The sequence below is a fragment of the Pseudophryne corroboree genome, chromosome 11 (genome assembly GCF_028390025.1).
Source record: "Pseudophryne corroboree isolate aPseCor3 chromosome 11, aPseCor3.hap2, whole genome shotgun sequence".
Lineage (NCBI taxonomy): Eukaryota > Metazoa > Chordata > Amphibia > Anura > Myobatrachidae > Pseudophryne > Pseudophryne corroboree.
Genome location: NC_086454.1, coordinates 304,663,578 through 304,679,083, shown reverse-complemented (window position 1 = coordinate 304,679,083; position 15,506 = coordinate 304,663,578). Strand labels below are relative to the sequence as shown.

Genomic DNA, 15,506 nt, shown 5'->3' with positions numbered 1-15,506 from the left:
CAGAGTTGTTAGCAAACCAAACATTTTAGCAGTTGGGAAAACCATGTTGCATTGCAGGTGGGGCAGATGTAACATGTGCAGAGAGATTTAGATTTGGGGGGGGTTTATTGTTTGGCTGCTTTATTTTTACACTGCAATTTAAGTTTTATTTTGAAGTTGAACTCACCCCATACAAATCTCTCTCTCTCTCTCTCTCTGCACATGTTACATCTGCTCCATCTCCAGTGCAAAAGTTTTGCTCAATTGCTTACTTCTTTGGTTTGCTAACACCTCTGAATAGCTCCCATCGAGCAGTGAACCAGAAAGTGAAGTATAGAAGTACAATAGATCTCAGAAGTACAGATTTGGCCCTGCACCAGGTGCACATGGTGTCACAGAACAGCACCTGAGTAGCAGGAAGATTGGTGCTGTTGGGTGATCTATGGGTGCCCACTGCATCCTTACTAGGTAGTGTAGTGCCTAGATAGGGGATCTGCAAAAGTGTGCTTTAGTTGCAGTGACTGTGTCCCCTACATGACTTTGCGCACTGGTTGCACCCCCCTCATTGTGGCCCTGTTACGCGCTATCCCTGGCTCTCGCTGTCTCCATCCTCCCTACTTCTTACTTGAACGCATGGAAACATGCATCATTTGGGCTTTGTAGCACACAGCCATATGAAAGCATACAAGATCTCTAGATTGTATTTCTTGATTTTGTAGTGGTTTTTTTTTGTTGTTTTTTTGTACATTTTTTGAATAGCATACACCATGTTTTCTCGTGGTCTTCGGTGTCGTCCTGCATCATGCAGCAGCAGGGTTCATTTTGCAAATATTCCTCCAACCCCACAAACCTCATTTTCCCAAGTGTCTATGTACTGCAGAATCCATGCGGTATATAGAAGAATTTCTTGTGGATCTCTTGAATATTTGCACTTAGATCCCTGTGGACCACTCTGCACACACGAAAAACATTCTGCTCAGCCAAAGGAATGTGATGGATATATACAGCCTCAAGTATTGCCCATTGGCTTAAGATGTATTTTTATTCTATTATATGTTAACAATTTTATTGTTTTACCAACAATTTTATTACCCTAATTTTTATGATGAAATAATTATTAATTTATGAAGCAAATCCATATTAATTGTACCTGGCTTATGCCAAAGGATACGTTAAAAACCAATATCTTTCATAATGTAAAGTGCTAGTGGAAATATGCAATATACATCATCAGTAGTACATAGCATCCTTTTTTCCCGTCATTGTGCATTGTTGTAGCTCAGAGAATGCTAATACATCTATGAAAGCTCAGACACACACCCGTGATGGAGAACAGATATTGTTACTCCAGTGACTGTATAGAAAGCTTGGTGTTGCCCCTAGCAACCAAACAATCTTGCCATATTATTTTATTTTTTTAAGTACAGTTTATAAAATTCTAGTGGATTCCTGACTGGTCCTACACACCAAAAGTAATGCCTAGACTGCAAAGAAGTGTAGCCAAGTGTAGGTGTTAGATGGTTTACTTTGTTGCAGTTCCACTCTATGGGTCTGTTTCTTAAGTTCAAGTCTGATTGCATCTAGCGAGTTTTAGCAAACTATGTCCCAACACGAACATGCGCATCCTTGCGCATATCTCCAGGCAAGTCTTGCTCATCTCAGATGTTTCTCTCCGTGCATGAGTTGCGTCCTATCTGGGTCGTGCATATGCAGAGTGGACGCCATTTTGGGTGGTATCTCTTGCACCTAGTATGGGGTAGCTGTAAGTGCCAATACTAGTCATGAGGACTGTGCTTGTAGACAGAGGGCTGCGGGTGGCACATCCCATGCACGGGCGGATAAAAGCACTTCACTTTGCGACCTTCGTGCAATTTCTGCAGAGTAGCACATGACATGGGCGCAAAAAACCCTAACTCAGGAATGCTCAACATGAAGCCCTACAGCTGTTGTAGGACTGCATGTGCCAGCATGCCCTGCAACAGCTTACACCTTCCCTAATAGCAAAACGATGGCAGGGCATGCTGGGACATGTAGTTCCACAACAGCTGGAGGGCCACATGTTGAGCATCCCTGCCCTAAACGTTGAAAAGTATGATGGATTTGTTCAGATAGTGTGACACCATGTTTTCTTTAGAAAAACGTTTGCCATGCGTTCCTCGTATGTTCCTTACAAAGAGACCTCCGAAATGTCTTTTGCCTCTGTCGTCATGGAAATTGGGTAACTCTGTTCATCTCGTCTAGAAAAAAGTTGTCTAAACTCAACCAGGTTTAATATCTGTTCGCGTTACACTGTCTTATTCCTGAGAAAAGGCATTGTTCCTTCCCGTAAGTTGATACCGTTATAATGAAGTGATGGAAGAAGCTTTGACCTTCCTGTGTATTTACATACGCACATTTGGTTGCTTGGTTATGGAATAATTAAGCGACCTGAGTTTTCTGAAACTTTGACAGTTGTTTAAAAGAAACAAGAAGCAAACAAACGGCTGCGCTCGTAAAGTAAAGGCTGTTGTTACACTGTTAATGGAAAATTAAAAACACCATAATTCTAGCTATCAATGTAAGTCTAGCATAAGGGCTAAAGTTCTGGCTTTATAGGGGTGCTAAACCCATCAGCACAGTTTATGCTTAAATAATATCCCATGTTTTACAACTGTCTATGAACAAGAATAAATAAAATCAGCCTTTTATATAAAGCGGTGTCACCTACATGCAGTGGGAGCAGCCATTGTGTGGCTGGTGTAATGGCTTTGGAAAGGCAGCCTGGGAACTACACCGTACTGTATATGTAAATATTGCCATGCCAATGGGGGATGTGATAGGCTGCAAATTTGTAATAGTGACTATTTGTTTTTTGCTGCATTAAATGTCAAAATTACACTTTTCCAAACTTGTACCGTTTCATTTCCCCCTCATATGTCCTTTACTAGTCATTTCACAAATCCACACGGTTGCCATGTGTGTCTGAGAGCACCAATCAGAAGCAGCATTCTCTGTAATATTGGCGGCTTCAGATTGGTCCTTCTACTTCGCCTGTATGTAAAAGCGAAGAGCAAACATAACTCCCTCTAGTGGCAGACTGGGAGTACAGCGTATGTCCGATACCTATACACAACGGAAGCATTTATTTTGTATTCAAGGCAACAATGCGCCAGGGACTTCTTATTGTGAATCTTAGTGCATTGGAAGGCTGTATTGCCATTACTATTGTTTTAGCTGGACTCCATCACTGAGTGTAGGTGACAGCACTACATTGCTGCAAAGACGGTATGTAGTGTGGCACCCCAAACTTTTGTATCTAGTGTAGGATGAAGAGGATGGCTAGCAGTGAAACAATGGGAGAGCGCATCGCAAGATATGTACAATTCTCTCTTTAATTGGGCAGATCTACACGTTTCACAGTTTTGGGGCAACATACAACCAATTTACTTCCAACACTGCCTCAGGTGTAATATGTGAAGTTCCTGCTGTACATTCATTTCTAATGTAATAAAATAGTAAACCTATTATTTATTAATGAGAAATATTTATTTCTCCTTCTTTCAGCCTTTAAATATTGGGGGTTTTATCTACCGTTGTTAAATCTGTATTGCTTATGTAATATTATATTAATTAATGTGTATGTGTTTTTATCGTCTAGGCTATTGCTCCTCTTTTGGAAAACAACCACCCTCCTCCTGACCTGTGTGAATTTTTCTGCAAGGTACAGTACTAAAGGTTCATGGGGGTCATATTTATAACAGCAAGTGGGGACACCCTGTGGCTGTCCGTAGGACATGCTGAAACTTGTAGTCTTGCCAGTTCTATGGAAGTAGAATTGCAAGATAGCAATCAGTTTAAATGACTGTAAACGCATTTATTTATTGACTTATGGGATCTTGTGGAGTTTGGCGCTGGGTGACAATGTGTGGCTTTAGCATCACAGTAATAGTCGCATGGGGCCGTGAAAAAAATAAATCCGGGCCTGCACTGTAATGTCTGGTGTATTCCCGGACTCTCCTTGGACCAGTAGATTGTTAATGCTGTATGAGGTTCTCTTGGCTCAATGTTAATGCTGTTTGGGGATCTCTCGCTAATTTTTCTTTAATCTACCACATTACTCTGTTTTTATTGTTTGTCCTTTTGGTGATTTATTGTTCCTGTATCTTATGAACCCATTATTCTGCTTCCTTGTTTGTATAAAATACAATAAAAACATTGTGTAAAAAAAAAAACAGGCCTATTTGTTGTCAAGCAAAATCTGATGGCAAGGTGTATTAAGCCTTGGAGATAGATAAAGTCATACTTCCCTACTTTTTGACCGAGTCACACAGGAGGGGGGAGGGGGGGGGGCGTGGTGATGTGAACGCATCCTTGTAGCCCCGCCCACCTATTTACAATGCCCACATTTCTGGATGCCGGCGGGGATCCGGTAGCGGGGTGGGGGGTGGGGTGTGGGGTGGATTTTGCTACTGGGGAAAACGGTATGTGGGAGAATTGCCCTCTTCCCCGGGGACAGTAGGCAAGTATGGATAAAGTGGAGAGAGATCAAGTCCAGCCAGCTCCTGTCATTTTTGAAACACAGCCTGCAACATGGCAGTTAGGAACTGATTGGCTAGTAGTTTATCTCTCTCCGCTTTACCTTTGTCCAAAGCTTGATACATCTCACCCTGAGACTGTTATGTGGTTTTAGAACCAGGGTTGTAGCTGTATATGCACTATATTATATTGTATGTATTTATGTGCCTGTGTGTGTTCTGTTGCTTTGGTATATGCTCTCTCTTGAATTATATCTATGTTCTTATTACAGCACTGTAGAGAGCGTCCTCGTTCTATGGTGGTCATGGAGGTGTTCACCCCCGTTGTGCAAAGAATTCTCAAGCATAACATGGTCAGTGTTTCCTTTATTGATGATCTTAATATTGCTTTATTGATGACTTTTCCGGTTGAACAATATAACCTTAATTTCCCTGTGGTTCAGGTCTTGCTTCTGGAAGGTCATAGATAACCCCTCTACTTCTTATACAAAAGTTAAATTGGTAACTGTGTTGCTTCACGTTCTGAGAGATTTACTCATGTAAGATTGGCACAAAAGTTGAGATCCCTTGATCTGGCTGCGGCATTCCTGCCGATAAGGGGCTTATAAGCTAAAGGTCATGCTGATGTTGTTGTTGTAACCCATATACGTTCTGACAAAGAGCGCACAACCTGCGGTGGACATTGCGTACTAAGCAGCACATTGTGTTTATCACAACAGATCGTCTCCTTTGTGCAGTATTGTAATTTTCGATTTCAAAACGTCTCACTTTGCTTTTGGTTCTCTAATAGAATTTTTTTTATTATTTTTATTTTGGGGGGGGGGGTTAAAATGTTGCTGTAAAACTTGGTTTTATTAATGCAGAACTGCTGCACAGTCTGTGTATATGCCAAGTCATTCTTCCTGTCACCCAGTAGACCCTGAGGCGGACTTTCTATGTGTCCTATTTATACAGCACTTTTGTAACTTGTGAAGCTGCAGAATTACTTCTGTCTCGGGAGGAGGAGGAGGAGGGTACAGCCATCTCTTTATGGATAGTTTATGAACCACAAAAAACCTGGTGACCCAAACTATACACACATATTCCGCAGCGCTTTACAGAGGAGATTTCAGTCCCTGTCCCAGTAGAGCCTACACTCCATACCACATGGACACACATATGCATAAGGGTTAATTTTTTTTAAATTTTATTTGTCAGAAGCCAATAAACCTGGCAGTATAGTTTTGGTGTGTGAAGGGGGAAACCGGAGTAACCAGAGGAAACCCACACAAACATGTGGAGATCATACAAGCTCCACACAGATTGGAGCTTGGTCAGGATTTAATTTAAGGCCACAGTGCTGTGGGGCAGTAATGCTGCATACTACGCCAACTCTGCACCTGCTTGTCCGCTAACTGCGCTTTGAGATGCAAGCTAGTTTTAAGAGCTAGGGAATACTCCAAATATACGGGTTCGATATATTAGGTCAACATTGAGAATGCATGTCACCACCGATGAAATGTCAACATGGTCATAATGCCCCAGTGCATTGGTCAGGTATGGCTATCCCTATCTCCAACCTCTAAGCCTAACCATAATGCTGACATTTTCACTATCGCGTCATGTATGTCTACTGTACATTTTGTCTATGTTGACATAACTGTTGACATGAGTGACAATGTAGTGAATGTCAACATTATGACGGCATGCCTGAAGATACACTGAGTGGAAACAGCTATTCTGTCTCCTAAAATATTGGTCGTTTTTATGTCGCATATATTTTACATTATGATGAGTGTGAGGGGACATCAGGACTCTGGTCATGTGACGCTTTGTGTGTTTGATGTGAATGTGCCTATACATGCACTTTCCCACAGGAGTGTATACCTAGGGATGTATCCTGGTTTCTGCCGTGCTGGAAGTGCTGGTATTCATGTCCTTTTGTTCATTGTAAACGGGTACTTGGATACTGGCGCTGCCATTGTGAACGGGTACTTGGATACTGGCGCTGCCATTGTGAACGGGTACTTGGATACTGGCGCTGCCATTGTGAACGGGTACTTGGATACTGGCGCTGCCATTGTGAACGGGTACTTGGATACTGGCGCTGCCATTGTGAACGGGTACTTGGATACTGGCGCTGCCATTGTGAACGGGTACTTGGATACTGGCGCTGCCATTGTGAACGGGTACTTGGATACTGGCGCTGGCATTGTGAACAGGTACTTGGATACTTGCGCTGGCATTGTGACCGTGTTCCTGAGCACTCTGCATGAGTACCTGGTTACTGACACTGGCATTGTGCATGGATACCTGGATACTGGCACAGGCATTGCGTACGGGTACATAGACACTGGTGCTGGCATTGTGCACTGGTACCTGGATGCTGGCATTTTGAATGGGTACCTGGGCACTGACATTGTGCGTGGGTACCTGGACACTGGTGCTGGCATTGTGCACTGGTACCTGGACACCTGCACTGGCATTACACACCGGTACCTGGATGCTGGCATTGTGAATGGGTACCTGGGCACTGGCATTGTGCATGGGTACCTGGATACTGGGGCTGGCATCGTGCACGGGTACTTTGGACACTGCGTACAGCTGCTCTATGCGACTCGGGTCCAATACGAGTGAGTTGAGCCATTGTTGTGTTTAATCTGCAGCTTTGTGCCAATTCCTTTGCTGCAAAAGCACTGTGGCTTGCTCCACTATAAGCGACTGTGTATGCGGGTGCAAAGCAAATAAGAATCTGAATTCAGCAAAGCACAAAAGCCAGAGAAGAGCTGCCCATGGTGGGCCGTCTATGTCGCGTCTCGCACCGGATGGCGCAGAAAGGATAGGTGTATGAGGACACATCTGTAGGAGCACAACGCTGATTTTTAAAAATATATTTTTGTAGTTCTTAAATAGAACCATAGCGTCTAGACTGGTTTGTTGATATGACAGAACTGTTATTTAAGACACCCGTCACCTACAAACTGCAGAGGAAGAACCTTTGGGGGCTGAGCCAATATTCTGAGAGTGCAGTCTATCCCTACACTAAGAAACAGTGCATTATTGCTATTAGTTTTGCATAATAGATCATTGTAGTTCGCAGAAACTCACAACACTCTAATTTCAAGTAGTAACATAAATGGCGTTCGGGATGCCGGCAGTCAGAATACGGACCGCGGAATCCCGACACTGCTCAGATTACTGGATCCGGGATCCCGACATCACTCTCAATGCCGGCACAGGCATTCTGAACGTAAGTATTCAGGGGCTGCTTAGGGTTAAGGGGGATACACATGGGAGATTTCTCCCGGAGAAGTGTGCTGAGCGATCTAGCACAGACCGCTCAGCACACATCTCTCCTCCGCTCAGCAATCAGCGGAATGTGTGCTAAGCGAGGGGGAGGGATGGGGGGGCCGCTCATTTCACCCAGCGGTGAAATGAGCGATCTCACTCGATTTGGCATGTATGCCAAATCTAGAGCCGGCGATATTGACGCGTGGGGCCGTGCATCGCTGTCGCCGGCACCCCTACACACGCAGCGCTGTGTTCTTCATTTCTAAACAATCTAGTCAGATTGCATAGAAATTAAGTAAACATCACTCCGTTTGTACCTTCCTCTAGGCTGGGGAGTGGGTTGTTAGGATTAGTCTGTGGGGAGAAGGTTTGGTTTAGGCTAGGGGGGGAAGGTTAGGGTTAGGCAGTGAGGAGCGAGGGTTGGGATCAGGCACCACTGGGGTGGGCTAGGGTCAGGCTGCGGGGGGGGGGGGGGGGGGGGGTCAGGACCAGGTTATGCTTAGTATGCATATCTAGTAGGTGTCAGGATTCTGCGCGTCGGGGTGCCGCTGACGGTATTCTGACCACCGGCATCCCAAGTGCCGGGATCCCGATACCATCCTCCTTTAAACATATCATAATCCCTTTCTAATGTGAGGAATTATTGCGAGTCCATATCAGGATCTGCAGAATAACACAATTAATATGCTGAAACTCATCATGGCTTCAAAAACGAACTGCTAAGAAATGTAATATTCTCTTAAAGCTTCGGCAGTGGTCATGATGGTGACCCAATGCCGTGTCTTCGGGTGCTGCACTCGGATCGCAGATGCCTCCTGCTGCATTAGCGTTTAATTAGCATGATATTGCACAGTCGCTACCCTGCGCTTCCCTGTGCAATAAAATACAACTCTGAATCAGGCCTCCAATTTGTTGCTGTTGCAAAATGAGATTTCTTGTAGCTCCATGTAAGACAGCAGCACTGTCCTTGAGTGCCTCCGAAAATGCAGGTTTTCATGATATCCACAGATGAGCGCAGGTGGCCCTTCAGTTACTAAAGATTGACTCATCCACTTATAGTACAAGTTATATCAAAGCGCTATGAGTGGAAAGGGAAGGGGAGGGGGGAGGGGAAGATACCAGTATGTTTACAGCTCTTTTTTGAGTTGATAAGATGAGTGTCCGGATTTTTTAATGAGTGAATTTGGATTCCATATAACTGCCTTGTGGGATATCCTCAGCAGGTAGTAATGGGCTAAACTGTCCCTATCTGTACCTTGCTGTGTTGGTAATTTCTAGTTCCCGTGGCTGGTTTCCAAACTTCTGCCTCACAGTCTTCACGGCCGAGTTGCGGGTTTTTGCAGCACTTCCGGTCGCGGCAATGACGTACTTTCGGTCACACGGTCCAACGCGTTTCATGTCTCAGCACTTAGTCATGGATAAGGTGGATTGCATGAGATGCTCTATTTAAATAGAGCATCTCATGCAATCCACCTTATCCATGACTAAGTGCTGAGGCATGAAACGCGTTGGACCGTGTGACCGGAAGTACGTCATTGCCGCGACCGGAAGTGCTGCAAAAACCCGCAACTCGGCCGTGAAGACTGTGAGGCAGAAGTTTGGAAACCAGCCACGGGAACTAGAAATTACCAACACAGCAAGGTACAGATAGGGACAGTTTAGCCCATTACTACCTGCTGAGGATATCCCACAAGGCAGTTATATGGAATCCAAATTCACTCATTAAAAAATCCGGACACTCATCTTATCAACTCAAAAAAGAGCTGTAAACATACTGGTATCTTCCCCTCCCCTTCCCTTTCCACTCATAGCGCTTTGATATAACTTGTATTATTTAATTTGGAATCAAAATCAAAGCAGCTTACATATACAGGCGCAGATCTGGGAATTTTTTAAACCTCATCCACTTATAGTACTAAGGTGAAAACCAGCTTTGTGAGGAAAACGCAAGCTGGGAATCCCGATCAAACATTGCTGACCTGCTTAGCAGGGCAGAACAATGATGTTGTGAGGTAATGTTGTACCACACAACATGAATGACAACTATGTGACATATACACAAACAAGCAGATCACACTATGGGGGTAATTCAGACCTGATCGCTGGGCTGCGTTTTATCACAGCCTGGGATCAGGTCCGGACTGCGCATGCGTATGCACCGCAATGCGCAAGCGCGACAGACTGCAGCAGCGGGGATCGATGCATAGCGACGGGATGGTGCGAAAAAAGCAATCGCACTGGCGATCGCAATGTGATTAACAGGAAGAGGTCGTTTGTGGGTGGCAACTGACCGTTTTCAGGTAGTGTCTGGAAAAATGCAGGGGTGTCCAAGCGTTGGAAGGGAGGGTGTCTGGCGTCAATTCCTGTCCTGGACAGGCTGAAGTGATCGCAGCGGCTAAGTAAATCCTGGGCTGCGCTGAGATTGCACAAAATCAGTTTGTGCAGCTCTGCTACACATGCGATCGCACACTAGCACAGCTAAAATACACTCAGTGGGCGGCGACTATCTGATCGCAGGACTGCTAAAATCGCTGCCCAGCGATCAGGTCTGAATTAGGCTCTATAATGCAACATCACAGACAGATTTTACTGTTATTTTCAGAAATAAGTATACTTTTACACAGCAATCCTGCTATTAATCAGTTCCCTACATGGTGGAAGCAACCATTTTGTAGTCTGAATTGAACCTATCATTTCAAGTTCCATTTTGCAACAGCTACCCTGCTTATTCCTGCTTATACAGTCATATTGCTCACTCTGCACACAGGCTGCTTCCACAAGTTCTGTGATACAGTACTTCGCCAGTCACAGGCTTCTCAGAGGCCCCCCCTCTTATACACAAAGCCTACCTTCCTTCTGTCCTAGCCTGCCGTTCCCTTCCTTACCTCTGTTCTTAAACTCCTCAATATCTGCCCTTGTGTCTGTCCACGCTAGAATCCACTTTGTAGTTTTGTTTTACAGTGGTGTTTATGAGTGAGCTGCTTGCTGACATTTGTGTGACATCAGTTTACCTCATACTTCCGTAATTTTTTATGCCTCCATTTGGAAGTTATGAAAACAGGAGGTTGGCCCGGTGACACCAATCACGTTATCAAGGTCTATCATGATCTTATTAGGATGTCTCAGCATACTCTGTGTTCGCTGAGGTGGGCGAGACTTGATGATGCGATTTGTATCTTCAAGGCACGCCATTGCTTATCTTGCAGAGGTAAGCCCAATTATTGGAAATATTTCCAGCTCTCGAAGGAATCCAGGAGGCCTCACCCTTATCTGAGTATCTCCTGGCCATACCAGGAGAGTGAGCAGTTATGGTTTACAATCGCAGGTGACCATGTGTCTGTATAATCAAGTCCACTCATAATACAGTTGTACTTTAAGGGTTTCCCAGATCAGCCACAGTTTTGTGAAGTTTGTCAAAATGTTTATACTGCGTTGTTCTAAGTTTGAACAAAGTTGTTGTTTTTTTTGTTTGTTTTTTAATGTTCCCATCTTCTACACACACTGGGGTGCCATTTTGTGGGCTTGACTAAAATGCATGAAAAATGTGCCAATCCTCTTTTCCTCATACCCTTCCCACATTTCATTAGGTCCTAGTGAAAGGATGAAGAGAATGAATCCTCCTGGATAGTTTTGCCCACAAAGTGGCTGCCTGCACTTTGCGTAGAAGAATGTTACATTTTAAAGTGCCCTTCTTTGCTGTTTAAGATGTTTGGAAATATGTATTTGCTTTTAAGTAGTGTATGTAGTTGTTTTCTTGTATTCTGCACTGCACAGCTTAGATAAGGGGATCTTCAACTGTATTTAAACTGCTGCTCCCATGGTCTTCACTTAGAAAATGATAGTAGCTCTAGTTCAACAACAACTCGTGGCATTGTGTTGCCGAGCCTTGCACTTTAGGGGAGCAATGTAATAGAGGTGTGTAGCGATGCCTTTACTTGGCATCAGTGCAGAGTGATGAGTATTGAATGCACCATAGGTGCTGTTTCATGACCTACAAATGATTCTACTCTCTCTGACAGCAGTACAGCTATGAATTAACTTGTATGCAAAGAACAGCAGTCTCATACACTTGGACTAAAGGAGATGCACTCTCCCGCTGATATGAACTGCTGTTTTAAATGACTACCTATGCCCAATTCCAATAATTGAAGGGTATCAAATGAATTGCAGATGTACTGGATCTCTTTTACCGGCTCGGATACCTCTCTCTATCTACTGGTGGAGGTTGGAAAACACCTGCATTTGCAGGTAATATTGTGTGTCCAATATCTGTTATGTCACATATAATAGATCATTAGATACGTATGTGTAGATGTGGCAGGTCCTTGTGAAATGAACATATTTCTTAGAAAATGTCATGTTTCCAGTTGAAGTATAAAATAGTGAAATGCAAAACGATTTCAACTGAAAGATGTAAATTGATGGCGAAATGCGTCATCAGATATATGGTTTAGTTGTGAGAGTATGTCACCTTTCATCTGAGGGTGTGCGCAACTCTTTAACCTATCACCCACATGCAGTGCAGGTAATATTTTTGTGGCTGTTAGTTCAGCACACAAAATGGCTGCCTCCACACATTGATGGGGTCCATATTGCAGAGCATTAACATATCAACTTGGTGTCTCGTGTTCTAACCTTGGATTCTGTAGGCAAGGCAAGCATCTTAGTCTCTGTAACTGAAGGGAAATATTAAAAAAGACAATGGTATTTAAATGATTTGACTTCTGCAATTTATCTCCTTCACTTTCAGATGTTTTTTCCTCAGAACTTCACAAACATGACGATCTTGCACAATTTCACTTTTTTTTTCTGGTTTTATAAAAACATTTTTCATCTCTTCATGTTGCAGAAATGTGAAATTGTAAAGGATAAATCAGATTTAGGGGCAAAAGCACACCTATCCGATTATTTGCAAAGCTTTACACGCGATAATTCTTCATAGGATTCAATGGGGATTTCTTTTCACCACCTCCTGAACAGTGAAAAGTTGGGGTAAATTCCTAGTTTATGGTAAAATTGTCGGCACTTGGATCAGAACTACTGGGACTCTCCCATAATGACTAATTAGGTACTGAGAAGTTTTAATTATTTAAATTTGGCCAATAATAAAATTTTTAAGGTGAAACAATGCAGGAAATTGGGATAAAAGGTATGGGACAGGTGTTATTGGGATGCTTTATGAGTGGGACAGGTGTGGATCGTTGGGTCGACCACACTTAGGTCGACAGTGTATAGGGCGACCACTATTGGTCGACAGTAACTAAGTCGACACCTGAAATAGGTCAACACAAACATTAGGTCTACATGAGCAAAGGTTAAAGTGACAAAAGGTCGACATGATTTAAAAATAAATAATATTGGTGTAATTTCTTCGTAATGGGACCGGGAACCCCAATTAGTGCACCGTGTCCCCCTCGCATGGCTCTCTTCACTCGCCATTCCACGTGGATTGTAAAGTATACAAAAGTTCAAAAAAAGAAAAATAGTGTGAAAAACTCATGTCGACCTTTTGTCATGTCGACCTAGAACATGTCAACCTAGTAACCATGTCGACCTAATGCATTTCGACCAATAGTGGTCAGCCTAATGCATGTCAACCTAAGTGTGGTCGACCTAAAGACCAGATACCGAGTGGGACAAGTGTTTTTAGGCTTTTCTTTTAAAAGGTGACTTTAAATTTCCCTAATATGTACTATTACCCATTTTTATGTGCACCTTATTTAAGTAGACCACACAAAAAATAATGCATATAGCAGCCATGTGACACCCTTTTAAGAACCCCAAATACTTTTTTTGTTATAACCAATATTAGACTTCTATACTGTTATCCTATATTAGTTTGTCTATCTTAGGGGTACAGGCAGAAATACCCATTTTCCTCTATACTTAATGCCTGTAACACAAGCAAGGATTATCATGCGAATGCCGATTTACACTATTTTCTAATTGAATTGTGCGATAAACAGGAGCGCACATCTTGGCAGTAAGCAAAATGATTGCGTGATAGGTGCGCAAAATGACTGCGTGATAGGTGCATTAAGTTAATGCTCGTTACCTTAACGCGTTGTCGCGGCTAATGGAATTTCTCTCTTCTTTTTTTTTTTTTATGTACTTCGATCATGAGACTGATATTTCTTTTGCAGTGATAAAAAGTCAATTAGAGTTGCAATCTACAATGAAACATTGGGTAGATGAGCAATACTTAGCCGCCGTGGCAAGGCTGGCCTCTTACTACTTGCGCTGGTCAGGGATCTGCACATAAATGAGGCATGCCCAAAATGGGGGCCAGTTACACTTTGTAAAAAAAAAAAAATATATATACATTTAACACAAAAAAGATTGCAAACAACAGTACTTATCAGAAATACCATGCTGCAGTATGGTGGTTGTGTGTACCATCAATAATGTCCCAACAGCTTTTTCAGTACTAGATCAGCACCTATCACAAGAGTACTTTATATAGCGTACACATATTTGGGTTGGGTCGAGCCCATGACCTCAGGTGCTGATACTAGTTCATATTTGAATGAAAGTAACTAAACGGACTAATGTCAACTTAGTCCGATTTTGCAATGAATCTTTAATAGAAATCTGTGCTGTTACCATAAAACGATGGCTTCTGGCGGTCAGCAACATTGTGGGAATTCTCTTAGCCATTATTGTTCAAGTTAGATAATAGTAATAAAGTGCATGGGAAAATTATCGTTGTTGGGCTACTGTAATTATCGAATATCACTTCAGCACATCCCCAAAAAATATACCCCTCCACCACCACCTCAAAGTGATTTTTTTACCACCAAGTAAACTTACATCGATTGATTGATTTTTTTTCAATAATAAAATATTTTGTCTAAATTACTGTGTGCTAGAGACCTGCTGGAATGTAATGGTCTTTATTTTGTCAGAGGCATCACAAGGGTTTTTTTTTTTGGGGGGGGGGGGCACTGCACATAGGGTTTTGTCCCTACGTTTGTTGTGTCTAGCAAAGGGTAGTGCATTTGCCAGACATAGGTTCATGTTATCCCTCTGTGTAGGCACTGATCAAGCTCACCAGGTTGTGTCTGCTACATTTGCCAGCTTTCTATGATGTTTCCCAACCTTTCCGGCCAGGCCACACCCCCGTGATGTCATACACACCCCAGAGATGTCACGCATGCCCTTCCCACTAGGCTAAATCCCAATACCCCCACATGGCAGTAAGACTGACAGGAGAACAGGCAAGAGAAAAATGGAAAGGCAAACAACGGAACTGTACTAAATGGTGAGCTTTGCAAACAGCCTTACTAGCATGGTCATCGAATCTAGGTGGAGGCCTAGAAGAATTTTTATGCATGTATCCCGTAACACTAAGACAATGAAATAAAAGCACAGTTTTAGTGTTTCTTTAAAAGTTGACCTTGATTGAGTTCATTACAGAGGCAAATGCAGGATTTCTGGAGGGGGGTTTCCAAATTAGAGTGAGTGTCACCAGCCCATGAAGGATGTATAATTAGCATGTAACAAGCTAAGTGTAGTATATGTAATACAGTCTTCAGACATAGGGGTATATGCAATTCACGGCGAATCGCGGCAATTTTTCGCCGTTTTTTAATTCGACTAAATTCGCCAGGTGAATTCCGGAAGGTGGCTTCCGGAATTCACCATATTCAATGAAAAACGGATTCGCCAGAATCGCGGGCGAAAATCGGCCGATTTGGCGGATTTTGCCGCGATTTTAAAAAACGGGAAAAAACGGGAAAAACC

At 43.1% G+C, this 15,506-nt stretch overlaps 1 protein-coding gene across 5 annotated transcripts in view; it reads left to right on the top strand.

Moving 5' to 3' along the window:
- Positions 1 to 15,506, top strand: part of CMIP (c-Maf inducing protein) — a 206,378-nt gene that overhangs the window by 142,592 nt on the left and 48,280 nt on the right. For 3 of the 5 annotated variants that reach the window (XM_063945560.1, XM_063945561.1, XM_063945564.1), the window contains exons 6-8: positions 3,617 to 3,679; positions 4,766 to 4,846; positions 11,934 to 12,011. In XM_063945560.1, coding sequence (XP_063801630.1) covers positions 3,617 to 3,679; positions 4,766 to 4,846; positions 11,934 to 12,011 — 222 coding nt within the window. The remainder of the gene's footprint in view (positions 1 to 3,616; positions 3,680 to 4,765; positions 4,847 to 11,933; positions 12,012 to 15,506) is intronic. The other 2 variants (XM_063945563.1, XM_063945562.1) reach the window with 1 other exon arrangement.